This window comes from Hyaloscypha bicolor (genome assembly GCF_002865645.1).
Source record: "Hyaloscypha bicolor E unplaced genomic scaffold K444scaffold_52, whole genome shotgun sequence".
Taxonomy (NCBI): domain Eukaryota; kingdom Fungi; phylum Ascomycota; class Leotiomycetes; order Helotiales; family Hyaloscyphaceae; genus Hyaloscypha; species Hyaloscypha bicolor.
In genome coordinates, this window is record NW_020194554.1 from 1,461,212 (window position 1) to 1,480,465 (window position 19,254).

The 19,254-nt window shown below is 43.0% G+C and overlaps 5 protein-coding genes across 5 annotated transcripts; 3 read left to right on the forward strand and 2 right to left on the reverse strand.

Annotated features, from left to right (window-relative positions):
• Window positions 1-336: 336 nt before the first annotated feature.
• Window positions 337-1,481, forward strand: K444DRAFT_610264 (Isy1-like splicing factor). Its single transcript, XM_024879715.1, has 3 exons — window positions 337-415; window positions 469-842; window positions 896-1,481. The coding sequence occupies exons 1-3, from the start codon at window positions 413-415 to the stop codon at window positions 1,254-1,256; spliced, it is 738 nt and encodes a 245-aa protein (XP_024740314.1). The 5' UTR covers window positions 337-412; the 3' UTR covers window positions 1,257-1,481.
• Window positions 1,482-3,735: 2,254 nt separating this feature from the next.
• K444DRAFT_336057 (uncharacterized protein) lies at window positions 3,736-4,745 on the reverse strand. Its single transcript, XM_024871985.1, has 2 exons — window positions 4,228-4,745; window positions 3,736-4,179 (listed from the first exon to the last, which is right to left on the reverse strand). Exons 1-2 carry the CDS (start codon window positions 4,646-4,648, stop codon window positions 3,833-3,835), a joined length of 768 nt encoding a protein of 255 aa, XP_024740315.1. The 5' UTR covers window positions 4,649-4,745; the 3' UTR covers window positions 3,736-3,832.
• Window positions 4,746-5,629: 884 nt separating this feature from the next.
• K444DRAFT_627126 (FabD/lysophospholipase-like protein) lies at window positions 5,630-7,520 on the forward strand (the record flags this gene model as incomplete). The annotated part of the gene is made up of 4 exons (XM_024882762.1): window positions 5,630-5,870; window positions 5,921-6,197; window positions 6,250-6,510; window positions 6,566-7,520. 4 exons carry the CDS (start codon window positions 5,630-5,632, stop codon window positions 7,518-7,520), a joined length of 1,734 nt encoding a protein of 577 aa, XP_024740316.1.
• A 546-nt stretch (window positions 7,521-8,066) lies between these two features.
• Window positions 8,067-9,190, reverse strand: K444DRAFT_627127 (P-loop containing nucleoside triphosphate hydrolase protein; the record flags this gene model as incomplete). Its single annotated transcript, XM_024882763.1, has 2 exons — window positions 8,067-8,840; window positions 8,930-9,190. 2 exons carry the CDS (start codon window positions 9,188-9,190, stop codon window positions 8,067-8,069), a joined length of 1,035 nt encoding a protein of 344 aa, XP_024740317.1.
• Window positions 9,191-18,136: 8,946 nt separating this feature from the next.
• Window positions 18,137-18,967, forward strand: K444DRAFT_610268 (uncharacterized protein). Its single transcript, XM_024879716.1, has one exon. It carries the CDS (start codon window positions 18,281-18,283, stop codon window positions 18,641-18,643), a length of 363 nt encoding a protein of 120 aa, XP_024740318.1. The 5' UTR covers window positions 18,137-18,280; the 3' UTR covers window positions 18,644-18,967.
• Window positions 18,968-19,254: the final 287 nt, after the last annotated feature.

Below are 19,254 nucleotides of genomic sequence, written 5' to 3' on the forward strand. Positions count from 1 at the left end.
CCCACTTCGGATCGAATGCGTATAACAACAAGTTGAAAGCGACGCCGATATTTCAAAGGCCGAACCTGCTAAGATCTCTGTTCAATGCTCACACATCTTCAACCATAAAGTTTCCTAGAGGCTGAATAGTTTTTAAGCTCGTTGAAAGTTTGTCGTCACTGCAGGTTGTGTATTGAAGAAGGAAGACGTCAAAAAAGACGCGACCGAAGATCTATCCACGCGATTTGGAGTTCCTGGACCTTACCATAAACGGTTAGCCTTTTTGGGTGGTGCTCGACAAAAGGTGGTTAGCCTCGGCTCCCAAGTTTTTCCGTTGCCGAGCTCTTTTGTTTCCCCAAAACCTCATGCATAGATCTCAAAAGAACTCCAGACCTTCTTTCTCACAAGCCTCCTCAAGAGTACAGCCGCAATCATGGTGAGGACGAACCCCTGCAAAGGCTTCCCCCAATCTACTAATACCCCATCTAGGCACGGAATTCAGAAAAAGCCCAGTCGATGCTGTTCCGCTTCCGCGAAGCGCAAGCAGCAGACCTGGGAATCATTGATGCCGGACGAACTCGCCGACCAAAGATGATCACTGAAGTGACATCTATCCCCAACTGCGAAAAGTGGCGAGGCCAAGTTCTGAAAGAGATCTCGCGCAAAGTTAGCAAGATTCAAGATCCCAGTTTGAGTGACTTCATGATCAGAGATTTGAACGATGAGATCAACAAGGCGATGCGGGAGAAGCATATGTGGGAGGTACAGATTAGGAATTTGGGGGGTCCGAATTATATGCGTGGTGGTGGAAAGGTGTATGATGAAGAAGGCAGGGAGATTCCAGGCAGCGGGAAGGGATACAGGTGCGTTGTGATGGGAGATTTGGTATTGAACGCGAGCTGACTGGCAGTTTTAGATACTTCGGGCGAGCGAGAGAATTGCCAGGAGTCAAGGAGATGTTTGAGGCCGCAACGCAGAAACCTCGAGAGGACAAGCCTCTGGATTCGAGAACAGATTTACGGAAGCAGGTCGATGCCTCATATTACGGCTACAATCTGGACGAAGAGGATGGCACGTTGTTGGAGTATGAGATCCAGAAGGAGAAAGAGGCTTTTAACAATTTGTTGGCTGGGAAAGATAGCAAAGCGCCGAAAGGTTGGGAGCCGTTACCTGGAGATGCTGGCGATGGAGAGGGTTGGAGATTACCTACGAGTGAGGAAGTACAAGAAGAATTGGTTGAGAGGAGACGGCGGAGATTGCTTGACAAGCTTGGTTAGCCTGACTATATCTCAGCCCACAATTGAAGGGCCACACAGCCATGACCAAGAATGCAGCAGCATCTGTCTTTTTCATGAAGTTTAGCAATCTGGTTTCCAGAGAGCAATGTTTTGCAGGTTTCTCTCAAGTATGTTCCTTCTGTTCTGCTTCAAGACACAAAAGATTGAGAGTGCAAATACCTCAAACGTTTACTCCTTTCAAGAATAAGGACGTCACATTGCCCATTTAAAACTTTGGCATTCTTTCCCGTCAACTCTTTGAAATTAATCTTTACACTGGCCTTATGCACTTTAACAAGTAACAAAATATAGGCAAACAATCCGTGATGCCAGCAGACCTGCAAGAAATTCCAAATAAGCATGCTCTATTCAGAGGGACTGCGAATTTGTATACGACAGGGCTGGTTGCAATGGCACCATAGTAGGAGAGTATCTAATAGAGATAGTCGTGTGCATCTCGTTTCAAGTCAATGAGAGATCAAAGGAACCTGTGGGAGCGCTGCTTGTTCAGCGATCGCATGAAGTAGCATATCATAACTAAGTCCCGAAGTCTTGACAAATCATCTGCCAGCACTAACATCCACTTGAGAGGAGGCTCTCAGCGCAGCAGCCTAGAAGGAGGATATCCAGCAGAGAGACTCATGAAGGAAGCAGAATTTGTACTTGAATTCTCAACAAAGTCCAAAGTAGGACTAAGTTTATGGTCATATCATTTGGGATTTCAAGTCGTGGGCATACCCAGTTCAGTATCACTCACACCCAGAGGGCCCAATTCTCCTTGGGATCTTTTTCTTCACACAAGCGTTTCAAACACTGCCTCTGTCATGTCTCATTTCTCCTAGTAGAACTGTAAGAAATTAGGTGCTGCTTCCAGAGGGTTAGAGTTGAACATGAGCGACCCCCATCGATTGATCCTAATGTACCTGACCAACCACAACGCCAATCTCCCAGATGCGGCGCTCAACCCATGGCAAGCGCCTCCGTATCGGGTTGGGCAGCCTATAACTGGTAGACCCACTGGCATCTCGATGTAAAGAGCGTAACAGGCCACGAGCATGAGGATATCTCAGATGCAAATCACAGGTCTTAACTCCTCGATATTGCAGAGACCCTTTCACGAAACTAACACGAGTATGCAGTGATATATGTGGAAATTGCACCAATTTCCTGCGCCTCAACTACCTAATCGACGCATATTTTTGACTGATAAGAAAGAAATGAAGCAACTACCATACACTTCCCGCTTAAACACAACTACTCTGTTATACCACTAGAAAATGAGGTAAAGAAGTCGGCCTCGTGGAACAGAGGCCGTTGATGATAGTTTTGGGACTCTTGGAAAACTCAAATGCAGATGTCAGGCTCTGTAGCTGCTGGCTCTTAAGGCGCAGCACCATGTCTTAAACTTAAGAACCCAACCCTCCTCCGTGATGGTTTATTGGGACATGATTCTCCACCAAGTTGGCAATGCTATGCCACCGTTGACCTCTTCTTCCGCTGCCAGCTCTAGAAACCTCGTCTCCTTGGGCGCAAGGCACACACCGCTTAACTCAAGGTCCAGCTGTTTCTTCCAAAGCGGAACTTACCTTCAGGCGTGCGCGCCCGCAGATTTCTTATTCCGGGGATGTGATTTGATGATACAGGGACGATTCAGGATGCAGCCTTCTCCTGATCCATAACTTACTTTCAGCTGCAGAAGAAAAAGAAATTCAGCCTTGTGTAACCTCACTTTCCTGACGAGGCTCTCCCTTTTCCGTTTGGATCACATGGCTGCGCCACAAAGCCACGTTTTCCCATCGGGAACATCTGCATGTCTCAGAGACCGAGGTTTTCGTGCATTTCTGCGTCATGAAGCATGGCGGCCCGGATCCCGCTCTTTGGAAAAGGGAATTTGTGGGGTCGATCGACATGTCATGGGTGCTGGAGAGTCTGCCCCGTGGTTCACCCACACTAAATGGCGGCTCGGACTGCTGTCAAGTTGAAGACTTGTGTGCCCGCCACATCAGACGATCTCACGTTCTATGGCCGCCTCTGTTTTTCGCTTGGTGTTGACTGCACTGCCTCGCTGTCAGAGGGCATTCTGCTTTCCCCCTACTTGCAGACTGGTGGCCACAATCTAGTGCTGATTCAATAGCATCTGACTTTTAAAGCGTCAGCTGAAGGCCGGGGAGGTCCAGCCGCTCTTGCTCTCTCACTTTCATTTGCCGGTTCGATAGTGGCTTCCAACAAGCCAATCTTTACTGGGGAGCGTCATTCTAAAACTATCCTTGTATTACATTGCAAAAGAGCAGGCTGCATTCAGAGGTGCCCACCAATCCAGTACCTTTGCGCCCGCCATACTTCTTGCGGATATCTCCACCTAATGGTCCCGTTGGGTATCTAGAAAGACATTGGGAAACGCCGTGACAGAACCAGTCCACGAAGGACACGATACTCCTCCTGCTTGAAAGCCATGCTGTCTGTTATCGTTGGTGTGTTGCAAAAGATGTGGTGCCCGATGTGTGGCTGTGAAGCTCATGAGATCAAACGAGGTGGCACCTTATTTGCCTCTTGCGGGAGCCAGCCAAGCAAGAAGGTTAAGATGCTGATTTGATCTTCGTCAAAGGCTGGGCCCCGTTGCGACCATTCAGTGAAGCCATGTCCTTGATGTGCGTAGACTGAGGTCGCGGCGAAAGAACGTATATGAATTTGATCTGGCCAAGCATTCTCCGAACTCTGATGCGAATTCCCAGTTGAGTTAACCGGACAGTGCGAATCAACTTCACATCTCGTATTGAAGATTCTGGGATTTCGTCTTTCACAACGACAACTTGCGGGTTATCATGTACAGACGAATCCGAAGAAGGCCTTCTTTCGAAGTAAATGTGTAGTCGGTCAGACCACCAGTGGAAGGGGGGAAGTTCGGCTTGGATATAGTCCTCGTCTGGAGAACTATTAGCTATGCCTGTATTTGAATGATGTAACACAGTACCTTTCATACTGCGTCTTTGGCGAACTGTCAGCTCGTTGTCAGAAGCGCTGTAGACCACTACTGTTTGGTCATGATCTACCGACATCGTTGTTGCTCGACTGGAATGCGTCTCGTCCGTCTGCCTTCTGCTGTCGCCTTTGGAAGGAGCAATGATAATATTCTCGGCTTTGAGTCTTTGTATCTCAGCTTTCTGCTCCGTGCCGAGTTTTTGAAGGTTGACTGATATTCCAAGAAGCGCATCCGCATTCCCTCGATATTTCTCCAGATCAGTCTCGAGCAAGTCCTCGGACTGGCCATGGCCGTTGATCAAGGGCAGATCTGCCACGGCTGGAGCATGACCGTCGGCCCCTTGACTTGAACCTGAAACGGCAGATCCATTGCTATTGTGATGCGCGTGAGTTTCGAGAGTTTGAGCTGCCATAGTTGAAGATTAGACTGCTGAAATGAGGACAACGATGGGGAAAGCCGCAACAAAGTCAAAGAGGCTATATAGAGGGGAACTCAAGAAGAACTTTGTTCTTTATCCCAGAGCAGAGTGAAGAACTGCCTTGCCAAATGCCGTACGTTCCGCATTGTGGGGCGTTCCAGCACACCCTTTCACTGACTGGAAATGTTTCAGGGTGAGTGCATTCCGATGAGAAGAGGGATTCCAAAGACATGACAGTAAGGACGGTGGAGCCACAAGATCTGCAGAACTTGAGCAGCCCACCTTTGAAATTCTTCCCGCCAGAAACCCTTTCCGCTTAGTACTAGTAGAACATCTGACCAATTGCCCGTGATACTCAGCCGTCTGCGCGACATGATACTGTACGAGCATCATTGGTCACCTGCATGGTGGCTTGCAGAAGCATTTTCAGCTCTGCTTGCTTTTTCCGAAGAGGTCGGGCCTCAGCCTTCCCACTGTGTACAACAAGCCAAAATTTCTCGTTACAGTAGTAATGTACTGACTGTACTACTCACGAAAATCAAGACTGGCTCTTGTGTTAGACTGGTGATTACAGTTAAGATTAGTTTGATGAACTTGACATTACAATGAAGCCCGTCTCAAACTTGGAAAGCCCGGCTCGATAGATGCTCAAATCCAGACGACTCCTTTCAAGCAGCCACAGAATCATGGGTACCCTCCATCCAGGCCGGCGTGAGACAGCATTCCTCTTTTGGACAGTTAATTGCTTCTCCAGGAGTGCGCAATCCATATGCTCTGCCGCAAATTTGAGACCTCCCCACCGCAGCCGCGTGTGGCTGGCGGTAGCAACAAGAGAGGCTCAGGAAGCCTTGCGACGAAATGGGACACGGTGGGGTGTGGCAAGTCTCACTGCTCGGATTGCCTCTGAGCCTTTAATAGCAGGCAGTAAGATGATTGTCCTCTTCCATACAAGGTTCGATGAGCAGCAAAGCGAGAATGGCGGCTCCTGGAGTCGGACCGCGAGATCTTATCCGCCGAGTCAGTGCGGACTCGAATGTTGAAACAACTGTCGATTCGGCTCAAGGAATGTTGATGGCGAGCGAGTTAGGGACGCCAATCCAAGAAGCGCAATCATCGACTATCGACTCCGACGCACACCCGCAAGATGAGCCGGCTCTCCTGTTGGAACCATTCGTAGTTCCCCCGAGCTGGCTGCAGAAGAGTCTACTTTCTTTTGGTTAGTGTGTCATTTGAGCTACCGGCATGCCTTGGCTGATATCATTTCAGATGGAGGAGGAATTCGAGGATATGCCAGTTTGCTCATGCTTAGGGCGCTGATGGTACACATTGGCCGTATTGAACTCGGACATACTAAACCGCATAACTCAAGCTATCAGCCATGCGAAAGGCCGGAGTCCCCGAAACTGAAAACTCGGGCCACTGATATCGATGAAAGCTCTCTCATTGAGTATCTGCCTTGCCATTACTTTGGTAATTACTTTCCCAATCAAATCTCTTCAGTGTTAATGATGCTAGACTATATTGCCGGTACAAGTACGGGAGGGTAGGTTATTGAATGGAGCCTGTAGAAGAGATTTGAGCTAACAGTGCTAAAGACTTATTGCAACTATGCTGTCTCGGTGGCGAATGTCGGTCAAAGAATGCATCACACAGTACGAAATTGTTGGTAGCAGGGTGTTTAATACCAAGTGGCGTCTCAGCGTCCTTGGGTTTCCCAGATCGAAGCATAGCAAAAAGCCCTTGAAAGCAGCTATAAAGTCGCTTGCGGACGAGAAGACGGTGACGATTCCCGGGCAATCTCCAACGTCAGAGTTTGAGTACGGAAAGTTCCCGGCACCTCCAGATCTGTGTCGCACGTAAGTAGAAAGGTCGCAGGAAGTATTAGATTGACAAGCACTGACCTGCGTCCAGTATTGTCTTTGCAATTCGAAAAGGCAAAACTACAAGAAATCCCAATGAGTCTACCAAAAAGGCTAGACCTGCAGATGGCACATACTTGTTCAGATCGTATAAGCCCGTTCCGATTGATCCGTACAATCCACCCCGGAACTATGGAGTAGACATAAATATCAAAATTTGGAAGGTATGCCGCGCTACCACAGCAGCTCCGTCTTATTTTGATTCTCAGAGAATCGGCGACGACGAATTTTGTGATGGCGGAGCCGGGGTAAACAACCCGACTGCGGAAGCTCTAGAAGAAATGTTCCGCCTCCACAAAACCAATGTTGAAATTGCAGCGAGCTTTGGAACCGGAAGATGGTGGCCACCATCCATGTTCAGAGAGGGAAACAACAAAGGAGTAGGCAGACTGCATATCGGAACAGCACTGGGACAAGTTCATCGACTTCTGAAGAATGCCAAGGGAGCACTTACGGATTCCCAGACGACACACCATCATATCCAGAATACGGCACGCCTCTTGGAGGATACTGACAAAGCGTTCAAATACTACCGATTCAACGTTGAAGAGCGTCTCGGGAAAGTTAAAATGGATGAATGGAAAGATCGGAGGGACGATGGTGACGGTGGAAAGTGCAGTACGTTGGAATACATAAAAAAGTGCACCGACGAGGAATTAAGCAAGGAAGAAGTACAGGCGCAACTGGAAGCGTTAGCAACTATACTTGTTGCACAAAGAAGAAAGAGAATAACAGACGACCCGGATATGTGGGCGCGATTTGCCACTTGTGTTCGATACAAGTGTGTTGCTGATAATTGTCGAGTCGATGGCAAGATTAGTTATTTCAGTCTTCGCAGAGAATTGAGACAACATCTCCTCACGGTGCATAGCACACCGCCACAATCGATGGAAGCCGAGCTTGACCAACGTCGACAATGGCCAGACTTTCCTACAGGTCCTTTCTGATGTAAGATGTTTGTGGATGAGGTCGAACTGCGGGGAACGAGAGCAGCTTCTTATGGAAGCAAGGTGTCTTCTGTTCTGACTTGATTTGAGCATATTTTTTCTGTTTGTATTGAATTAGATACCCTGAATTGCGAATGTATGTGAGAAGAACTCACTGGATAATGTTTGGTGGAATACCACGATTCAAACCGTATATAGATTCATTTGAGTGGCGATGATAACAAAAGTTTGCTGCAAGCGTACTTCCTCGAAAATCTCATTCGGGCTCTTCCTGCGAGACTTTGCCCGAAGGCTGTTGAGGGTATGATGTCTGTCAAGCGTTCCTCCCTTATCAACGTCGCCGGTTACTTTACTGGCCGTACCTGGATAGGCTAAGGAGCCTTGTTGTTCATCTTCGTACTAAGCAGTGTACCGATCATCTACCACTCTGGTAGATATACTAAGGAGCATAATATCATTCCCTCTTTCAACGATACCCAGATTCTTCGCTTTCTTTGCGCCTGCGCCACTAGCGCGTTAGTGAATCTGAAAGAGCAAGTCCTCGAATCACGCCGCTTCGGCTTGTCGTGCTTTTCCCCGTGCTCTCTGTGCATTCTTTGCCTGCTTCCTCGCCTGACTGAGACTTAATCCAACTTCCTCCCGCATCCTCTTCTCTAAGCCATCTTTCTCAACCTCGTCCAGCACGAACGTGCCCAAATGTCCCTGTCGCCACTTCTGAATAACCCACAGCGCCGATGCATCCAAGTCCGGAATCCCGCCTTTTCCCAAGCGTCCAGTCTTCCTCGAAACCGCTTCCAAAAACTCCACAACGTCATTCGTCGGCCCACAGAACTCCTTATACAACGCCTCTCCACCCTGCTGCTTATTAATATGAAACAGCAGATAATCACACAGCGTGACCGGGGCAATAATCGTATCTTTCACACTCCCCACCAACGCCAGCTTCATCATTGCCTCCGCATCCGGTACAAATGGCACAAATACACCCGGCGTATCAACCAAATACACCCCTTCAGTCCCTTTCTCTTCATCCTTATCCACAATCTTCACTCCGCTGGCAATCTTCCTCGTCACGCCAGGTTGAGCCCCAGTATACGCTGCCTTCGCCTTATGTACCCCCGCCATCCTCAACGCGTTTAACAACGACGATTTTCCCACATTCGGCATACCCACAACCAAGATCCTTGATCCGAGGAGGGAATATCGGGAAGCAGCGTGGTCTTTCGCAAAATTGAGGACAGTCTTGATGTCCTTCTTCGATTTGTGGTCCGTGAAGAGTGTAGGATGTGGAGCGTGCCAGGCGCGGATGATTTCTTCCCTCTGCCAATGTTCATATTAGCTTCCACTCGATTATCAAAGCCAACTCTGGCTAGAACAGAATAAAGATCGAGAAGCTGAATTGAACAAACCCTCTGATCAGAAGCCAGGTCCTTACTCCCTAAATCCCTCTTCGTATAGATAATCAATCTCTCCCTTCCCGCAAGGCTCTGCTCAAACAGCGGGTTCCGCGATGTGAGCGGCACGCGGTAGTCGCGACATTCGATGATGAGGTCGATGGAGCTGAGCATCGTTTTCATCTTCGAAAGGCCGGCGGCATGGTGGCCGAGAAAGTAGGAGCGCGGGAGGGAGAGCTGGGAGGGGAAGGTGGCGCGCGGGAGGAAGCTCGCCATGATTGATGGTGGGCGTGGTGCTATCGATGTCCCTTTGCTGATGTTGATTGAGTAAGGACGAGGCTGAGGTTGCGAAATTTTGAGGTTCGAGCTAGGCGAGGCGTTCGCTAATTTTCAGGGGCCGATCGCTAACGAGGGGTAGCTCGTGAGAACGACACAGGTGAGACCCCTGTCATTTATCTTCAACATGATCTCAACCTTGCAATATACAGTCTACAGAAAACATGTATTTTTCACTATCAAAGCTTCAAGAACGGCTTCGAGTGTTCTAAAATTTGCATTCTTAGCTTGTCCGTTTTCCCTTGCGCCCAAACTTCACACGTATCATTTAATCACCGGCCCGAACAGGCTTTTCAGTCTTGACAAGAGCTCGGCGTGCAACTATTTTTATGCACGTGCCAGATTGGCGATAGCGAACTCGTTATCAAGAGAGAAAATAGGCAGCCCATAGTTGCCAAGCTGATAGGGAAGATAAAATGCATCTTTCAATGCGGTCGGTCCTATGTTTCGACGAGGATGAAGTGGGGGACCATTGAGGTGGTGTTTAGTGCGGGATTATGTGGGAATATATTTTCACTGTAAGTCGAAACTTTAGACAGGAAAGTGTTGCTGACTATAATCAATTTTCCATACAACAGCCAACTATTCTGGGAGTTACGGGACAATTTTCTAATTTGGCTGAGAGCATGTATTCGTTGTGTCAAGACTCATTTCATATGAGTACAACCCCAGGCAGGAAATCAATGCTGAAGATACGTAGGTAGACTTCCTCTCCGTCATGGCATGGCTTCTCATCTCAGCCGATTGGATATACCTTCTCGTCGCCATATTCAATGATCATGACTGGGCGATGGAATAGTTTACCACATTCAGCGCAGACATCTTCTCCCTTCTCAACAGCGTCATCTATTTCCAATTTTCCACAAAGCAGTTCAAGAACTCCAACAGAATCACGAAGCTGTCTCCTTTGCTTCATTTCTATACTCCGTCATTGGAGCGGTAGGAACTTTCCTCTTGGCAGTCGTCCTCTGAACGACCAACTCGTAGAGACCTCTTTCCACCGTTAGATCCCGTTTAGGACTCAGCGAGTACGCTGCAGTAATTTCCATCATTCTTTTCATCTGGATGCTACACAACGGAGAGCTCGCTGCACTGGATAAGCAAACACTTGTAGTCCAAACCTCTTTTCGGCCGTCAAGTCCAGATCGGGCTGTTTTTTTTTTCGTACAGTTCTGGAGATTACCAGTGGAGTGGATCATTCTCTCTATAATACCGGGAGTGGCTATCATTATCACTTCTTTATATTGAGCTACGTTCGGACCACCCTTAACCGGTTGGCTCCCGGAACTCCTGGAAAAAAACTGGTCACGTGAGGAACACCAGAATCGCCCCCTTCTAGGGAATCGCGCATCGGAACGCGATTACGTCTAAATCCTTAGAGCTTAGCTTAGGATTATAGAGAGAATACTCGAGTACCTTTCTCTATATTTTAGTAGTTCTGAGATACAAGGGGCTTTTATTATAATTTTTTAAAGCTCGGGGGAAAATCTAAAGCTAGCGGTTCCGTAGAAGGCGCTAAGAAAAGAAATCCTGACCTTATATTACTTTTCTCTCTTTCTTCTCTTTATTACTATGGATCCTCCCCGCTTTTGTACTTCCTGTAGGCAAAACCGGCCTGCTTCTGACTTTATTACAGAGCGGGCTAAGCCATATAAAACTTGCTCTCACTATCGAGTTTGTATTCTTTCCCTTTTCTGGCTTAATTAACCAGTTAATAGGCCCGAAATACTACTAATCGTACCCAGCGGCGCCCTGCCTTGCAAGAACTCGATCCGAATGCCCTCCCTACCTCCCGGCGACGATGACAGTCGATTACGGACGTCTCTGCGGACGAGCCAGCCCTACGGCGCTAGTAACGGATCCGTCAACCGTCCGTTGCGGCCCCAGTTCATATTATGGAGGACCCTCCTGCCGACTCACCTACTATACGGCCTCCTGCCTTCCTCTCCCGCTTCCGGCCAGCTCTCGTATATATGACTAGTCCGCTTACGGGTTACTATATAGCTTGCGGAGCCCTTTATTTTGGCTATACGGACGATTACTTTAAGGCCTGTTATAAGAAGGGCGACGTAATACTTCCTCTAATCCGCAAGCCTCCTCTATACCTCTCTTACCTCTTTACGGGCAATAACCTGCTCTATCGGGCCTTCCGGACAAATATCCGGGTATATAATTATACTTTTGCCTTTACGTTAATTAGCTATAAGAAGGATACCCGGATCGACTTCTCCCGTAGGATCTAGTGCTTTTAGATCCATGGCGAGCTCTTTCACTTCCAAGGCCTGCTATAGCCCGCTTTATATGCCGAATCCTTCTTTATATAGCTCTTCTTTTATGATCCGCTCTTTATAACTAATATACGGGCTACTAACTTCCCTTACTTAGATTATATAGTTCTTTTATAGCTTACGGATATGCTTACGGATTATAATCCGTTTATTATGGTCTATAAGATAGCCCGCAAGTGTCTTATAAGCTAGTAAACCGATTTCCGGATCTTACTTAACTCGCAAATATACTTAATTCTTGAGTCGGGCGCTAATTATTATTATAAGAACCTCCTAATAAGTAACGAGGTTATAGCCCTTATCCCGGACAAGTATACGGATACAAGCCGCCGTAATCTGGTGCTTATGGTCCGCGAGGCAGGCCGCGAGCGTTCGCAAATACGTATGGTTAATATTATATACGTAGTATATATGCCGCTCTACTATGTCTTGCTTTTCCCGTACGGCGACCCGGGCTAGTACTACGGTTTGTAGTTATAGGACCGTAATAGGACCCGTTAGCGGATATGGCTAGAGTAGCAGGTCTTTTACCGGTACTACTTCTATATTCGTCCGGCCTTCTCTCTGCTCTTTTACGCTGGCCGCCTCTTTTAGTAATACGTTATTAATACGTATATTACCTGCGAGACTATCTCGCTTAACTAGCTCCGCTTATACTAGCAAAATATCCGTATAGATATATATATAGGACTTGCGGATGCTCTAATCCGTAAGGACGTCCGTATAGGTAATATTGGCCGTTGCTTTATCCTCCCGTCAAGCTTTACGGGCAGTAATCGCTTTATATAGTAGCTCTTTCAAGACTCAATAGCTATTATATAATACTTTAGTAAGCCAAGCTTCTTTATTACCTTTATGGCTAACCCGTACTGGCCTGAGATTACAGATTACCTCTTAAACGGGCAGCAAGCCATTAACTATCCGGATCTCCTTTGCCGGGTCTTTATATTAAAGGTAAGGAAGCTACTTGCGGACCTAAAGAATTACTTTTTCGGACTATATATAGGCCATATATATATGATTAAGTACTAGAAGCGTGGCCTCCCGCATATATACCTGCTCTTATTCCTTAGGAGGGAAGCCGTCTTCTTAATCCCCGATTTAGTTAACGAAGTTATTTATACCGAGTTCCCAGACCCGTTATAGGATCCTATAGGCGAACTTATAACCGTAATAACTAGTCAGATATCTTACGGACCATATGGCCTCGAAGATAATCCAAAAGCCCCGTATATGGTCCGTAAGATGCCTATAGCCCCGCTCGTATACCAGAAGAGATTCCCCAAGGCATTTGCGGCCATAATAATTATCCGCGAGAATAGGTATCCCGAGTACTGGTACCGGGATAATGGCCGTATGTTTACGGTCCGCAAACCAGGCTTTCCAGGCCAGGAAGTTATCCGTAATAACCGCTAGGTCATTCTATATAACCCGTACCTCCTCTAGAAGTTCCGCTCCTATATTAACGTCGAGATTTACGCTTTTATATAAGTAATTAAGTATATCCACAAGTATATCTATAAAGGAACGGACCATATGACTATTATAGTCTCAGGAACAGATAATAAGATTACCTAATACCTTTAAGCTCGGTATATGGGCCCTATAGAGGCTTTCTAGTACTTATTCGAGTACCTAATATACCAGGAGTTCTCCCTGGTCTAGTACTTGGTAATCCACCTCCCTGGGCAGTATACGGTCTGCTTTACGGATAACCTCTTGCCCGAGCAAATCGCGGACCGGGCCATAAATGCCCATTTGACCTTAATAGCTTTCTTTAAGTATAATGCAATATACGAGGACGGCCGCTAGTACCTCTACTACGAGTTCCCATAGCACTTTATATGGGTTACTAAGACCCGGATATGGAAGTACCGCAAGCGAGAGTATAGTATTAGCCATATTTACTACTATAGCCCAGTTTCGGGCGAGCGGTTCTACTTACGGCTCTTATTAATAGTCATATGCGGTCTGCGGTCCTTTAACGAGCTCTACTTGGTTAAGGGTATCCGTTATCCTATATACTATACTACCTATATTGCCCGCGGCTTGGTAGAGAATAATCAGGAGTAGTTCTAGTACTTTAATAAGGCTATTTTATTAATAACCGGCCATGGTTTACGGATACTCTTTCTTATAGGTATCCGCTAGTAGCTAATTACGGATAAGCGAGTAATCTAGGACCGGTATAAGAAGTATTTCTGTAATAACTTGGCCCGCAAGCTAGCCCACGACCCGTTAATTGATTTCCCGCTACCCTTGGTTAATCCTTACTATAATTACGGCCTCTTTTTGCTTGGTCTCGGCCTTATAGATCTCTAGCGAATACTTACGGATATTGCCCTGCCTGAGAATACCTTTAACTAGACCATAAGCCACCATATAGCTGATCTACGGGTTAATCGTACCCATAAGACATTACTGGCGACTATAATACAAGCCTAGCTAAATGTGGACTAGTACTCTTGCTTCCAGATAATTATAGCGGCAATTATAGACGATTCGCAGACTACCCACTTCTACTTGCAAGGCCCGGGCAGGACCGGTAAGACATTCCTTTATAAGACCCTCTACTACTATTACCGTAGCCAGGGTAAGATAGTCCTGTACGTGGCATTAACGGGTATTACGGCTCTCCTTCTCCCGGACGGACATATGTCTCACTCCTAGTTCCGGATCCCGCTCGAGCTCAATAAGTTATTTATAAGTATGATTACCAAGATAAGCCGGCTCGGGGCTCTCTTGCGATCCACGGACCTAATTATCTGAAACGAGGTGCCTATATAGTACAAGTACTACTTTGAGGTAGTATACCGGCTAATGGTCGATTTACGGTCGGTCGCAGATGACGTTCTCTTTAGAGGAGTGCCCGTAATTCTCGGGGGGAACTTTGCCCAGATCTTACTAGTAGTCCCATACGGTTTGCGGGCTAATACGGTACGGGCCTGCCTATAGCGGACATGGATCTGGCTACGGCTCCGTTAGCTATCGTTACGGATTAATATACGGGTCCGTAATAACCCGTCCGAGCAGGATTTTATAGACTGGATTAGTTATCTGCCGTACGACCTGTCCTTAAATAGGCAGATTACGCTCCCGCCTTTTGTTCTACGTACCCAGTCAGTTACGGACCTAATTAATTACGTCTACCCGCGAGAGCGACTCTTGCGGGCCCCGCGCGACTACCAGGCCTTTAGCGGACGGGCAATTCTATTAACCCTGAACGATACGGTCCGCAAGCTCAACTAAATAATCCTGGATATACTCCCTGGCCAGGAACGGACGTATTTCGCAGTAGATTCGGCCAATATAAACGAGGCAGATCCTGAGATCGCAGAATTACCGCCAGAGGTCTTGCAAAGCATCTATTTACCGGGTCTACCCCTTTCCAAGCTATGACTCAAGATCGGTATACCCGTAATACTCTTGCGGAATCTCTATCCGCAGGAAGGGCTTTATAACAGGTCGCGGATATTAATTTATAGTTTTAGGAGGTTCTCGATTTACATACGGCTACTAGGTAGCGACTTTAACGGCTAATTACGGATGATTCCACGGATCAAGCTCCAGTCGACGGATCAGTAACTGTCTTTTACACTCTCCCGTAAGCAGTTTCCATTTGCTTTATTCTTTGCAATAACTATTAATAAGTTACAGGACTAGTCGTTTAAGGCAGTAGGGGTGGATTTACGGTCGCCGGTCTTTTCTCACGGCCAGTTCTATATGGCAGCTTTACGGGTGACCTCACAAGCAGGGCTTTGTATTCTTTTACCCCCTAATATAAACCATACGAGTAATATAGTATACCCAGAAATATTATAAGGTCTTGCTTAGCTTTTGACTTATTTACAGGTGACTTTACATACTTATAGGCTATTCTCCTTCTTATACCGTCCGTAAAGGCCTTTACCAAGTCACATACCCCCTTTAATTCCAACCCCACTCGGGACGAGTTTAGGGCAAAATTATTAATTGGCCCCGGAGCTTGCATAGGGCCGCCAATTAATAATTTTAGCGAAGCGGCCCTAAACTCGTCTTCTCTATATTGTCCTACGTTCAGGCCACCCTAAGCAGTTGGCTCACGGGGCTCCGTAGAAAAAACGGGTCACGTGAGGAACACCAGAATCGCCCCCTTCTAGGGAATCGCGCATCGGAACGCGATTTTGTCCAAATCCTTAGCGCTCAGCTGGGGATTAGAGAGAAGCAGCTCAAGTACCTTTCTCTCTATTTTAGTGGTTCTGGAATGCGAGGGGCTTTTATTGCGATTTTTTAAGGCTCGGGAGGGATGAGGTAAGGGGAATTCTTAAGGCTCTGGCTAGCTCTCAAGGCTTCCAAAAATACAGGTCACGTGAGGAACACCAAAACTTCCATATATTACATACCATAATCCTAATACCTAGCAAGCTTAAGGGAAGTTTTATAGATATAAGAGAGAGCTTTATAAGTAAGAGTAAGGCTATAAAGGTTTATATAAGAAAAGAAGAAGCTTTATAAGCTTATAAGATAGCTTAGAAAAAATAAAAAATAAAAGAAAAAGCTTTATAAATATAAATAAAGGCTAAAAAAAGCTACAAATAAGAATATAAGTAATAAGTTACTTATAGAGGTAAGTAAGACTTAAAAGAATATATAAAAAGAAAGAGCTTTATAAATAAAAGTAAGGGTTATAATAAATAAGGCTTAAAAAAGCCTATAAGAAAAGAAAAGAACTTTATATATATAAATAAAGCTATAAGAATTTATAAAAAGAAAAAGAGAATTTTATATATAAATAAAAAAAGCTATAATAATTTATAAAGAAAAATAAAAAGCTTTATAAATATAATATTATTTCTTTTATAATTAAAAAGAGTTTTTCTAAATTTTAATTAATTTTTTATATAATTTATATTAGATATAAATAATTTAATTTAATTCAATATATTAAATATAAGTTCTTATATATATATATAAATATTTAAAATATATAATTAATAATTTAAATAATTTAAAGAAATTATTTTAAGTTTAAAGTTAAAGAATTTATAAAATTAATTATTTAAAAATATAATATAATAAAGAGTTTTATAAATTAAATTAATAAAAGAAAGTTTATTATAAATTAAATAAATAATATATAATATAAGAAATATATAACTTAAATTATTTATTAAAATAGCTTTTAAATTAAGAAATATATTTTTAATATTTTTAATAGTAATTTTTTTTATAAAAAAAAGCTCTTTTAATTAAAGTCTATTAAAACTATTATATAAAAATTATATTTAATATTTAAAGACTTTTTTTAAAATAAATTTATATTAAAGAAAACTTATATTAAGAAAATATTATTAACTTTTAATAATAATTTATTTTAAAAACTTATAAATAATTTTATTATATAATATAATAGTTTTTATTTTTTAAAAAATATTAAAAGATTTATTAAAATATACTTTTATATTTAAAGAAAAATAAAGAGAAATATTAATATTAAAAAATTTCTTTATATAATACTTATTAATAAAAGAATTTAGAATTAAAAATAAATAAAAATATTATATAAAGCTTAATAAACTTTTATTACTTTATAATTTATATATATTTAAATTAGTTTTTTAAACTTATTTATTTTTATTCAAAATATTTATATTATAAAATTTAATTTTATTAGACTTATATTATTAAGATTTAATAATTATAGATTTTAATATATTTTATAATAATACTTTTAAATTGAAATTTATTATAATTTTCATTTTATTATAATTTTCATTTTATTATAATTTTCATTTTATTATAATTTTCATTTTATTATAATTTTCATTTTATTAAATTTAATATTTAAAAGAATTATATTAATATTATATATTTAATTAAAATATAAATTAAGAGAAAAGAAAAAGCTAAAAAAGCTTTATAAAAATAATATTATTTCTTATTATAATAAAAAGGCTTTTTATATAGTTTATATTAGAAATAATAAATAAAAGTTTATAAATCTAAGTTCTTATATATATAAATAATTTAAAAATATAATTAATAATTTAAAAATATAATATAATATAAAAATGAGTTTTATAAATTAAATTAATAAAAGAAAGTTTATTATAATTTAATAAGATAATATAATATATAAGAAATTAAATTCTTTTATTAAAAGTAAATTATATTTTTAATATATTTAATAATATAAAGTTTTTAAAGAGCTTTTTTAATTAAAATCTTTTATATATATAGAAATTTTATTTTATATTTAAAGACTTTTTTTTAAAATAAACTTATATAAATATTTTATATTAATATTCTTTAAATTTTAAAACTTATTTAAAATATTTATATATATATTAATTTTAAATCTTAGTTATTAAAATATAAATTAAGAGAATAGTTTTAGCTTATTTATAAATAATTTTATATATTTATAACCTATTTTCTTTCTTATATAATTTATTAAAAGTTTATAAAAAGTTTATTACTAAGAAGGTATTATTTAAAGCTACTCGGGACGAGTTTAGGGCAAAATTATTGCTAGCCCCGGAGCTTGCGTAGGGCCGCTAGCAATAATTTTAGCGAAGCGGCCCTAAACTCGTCACTATTCTCTTAGATCATGAGATCAGCAGCATAAATTTACACCCTCGATCGATACCGGACCAAAAGTTCAGGCCACTTTGCTTGGGTCTCTACACTCCTAGGAATAACCACCGCCATCTGTGGTATCCTTGGGATCTCTCCCGCAAACGGCCTCCTTCTTTAGGCACCAATGCATTCCGAACTTCTCCAGCACAGAGTAAAGACCTCACTCATCACTCTCAACGAAAAGACAGGCGAACGAAACACATCATTCAATGAAACGCAAAAAGTCTACGAGCACCGCTGGTTGCCATTCCTCCAAGCAGCAGGAATGCTCATCTTCATCTCCCCGCCCTTCCAACATGTCCTCGCTCTAACTCCGAGATCCGTCCTCGCCGAACACTTCCTCATCGTGGGCGAGCAATCCCTCGCTGTAAATCACATCTTATACTGCCTTTTCTACGTCCTCGCCCTGACGTCCGAGCTCCCACTTCTACTGAAAGGAATCAAAACAATTGGGGCATCCATGGATACAATGTGCTGCAGATTGTGATGACGAGGATCATTTTTTTTATATCACATTGATGGTTGCTGCGCCCGCGTTTCCGGTGATAATCACTGCTTCGGTGCCCGTGAGATTTTTCTGGTAACGCATAGAGTTTGGGGGATGGAAACGTTGAAGTTTGTGGATGCTTGGGCTTGAAAGGAGGGGACGCTGGAGGATGACGAGGATAGGAACAATGGTGTTACCCCTGATTTGGAACAGCAAGGCAAGAGCAGAGCTGGCGGTGTCCTTGGAGAGGAATCAGTCTAAAAGCTGCCTGAGCTTCCTAAGTTTATCATCCTAATATAAATAAACCACTTGGGTTGAGAGCACTTTCTTGTTTGGACTGTGTCATGTGGACTCGCTTTGTTAAGGAGGTGAGGTAAACATTATTTTTGCCGAGTGGCAAAGGGGGACCAATGTGACGTCAGTTGAGGGGCTGTCCCTAACCTTCCAATCTAATTTCATCTCGAAACATTTATAATTCCTGTTTCTACCTTTTCAAGTATCGTTTCTGTAAGAGAGATATTTCACTGAACTCAAACCCGATTTTCGAAATGGCACAAAACAACACAATCAAGGAATCCACATCCCTCTCCTCAACAGGCAGCGCAAATACC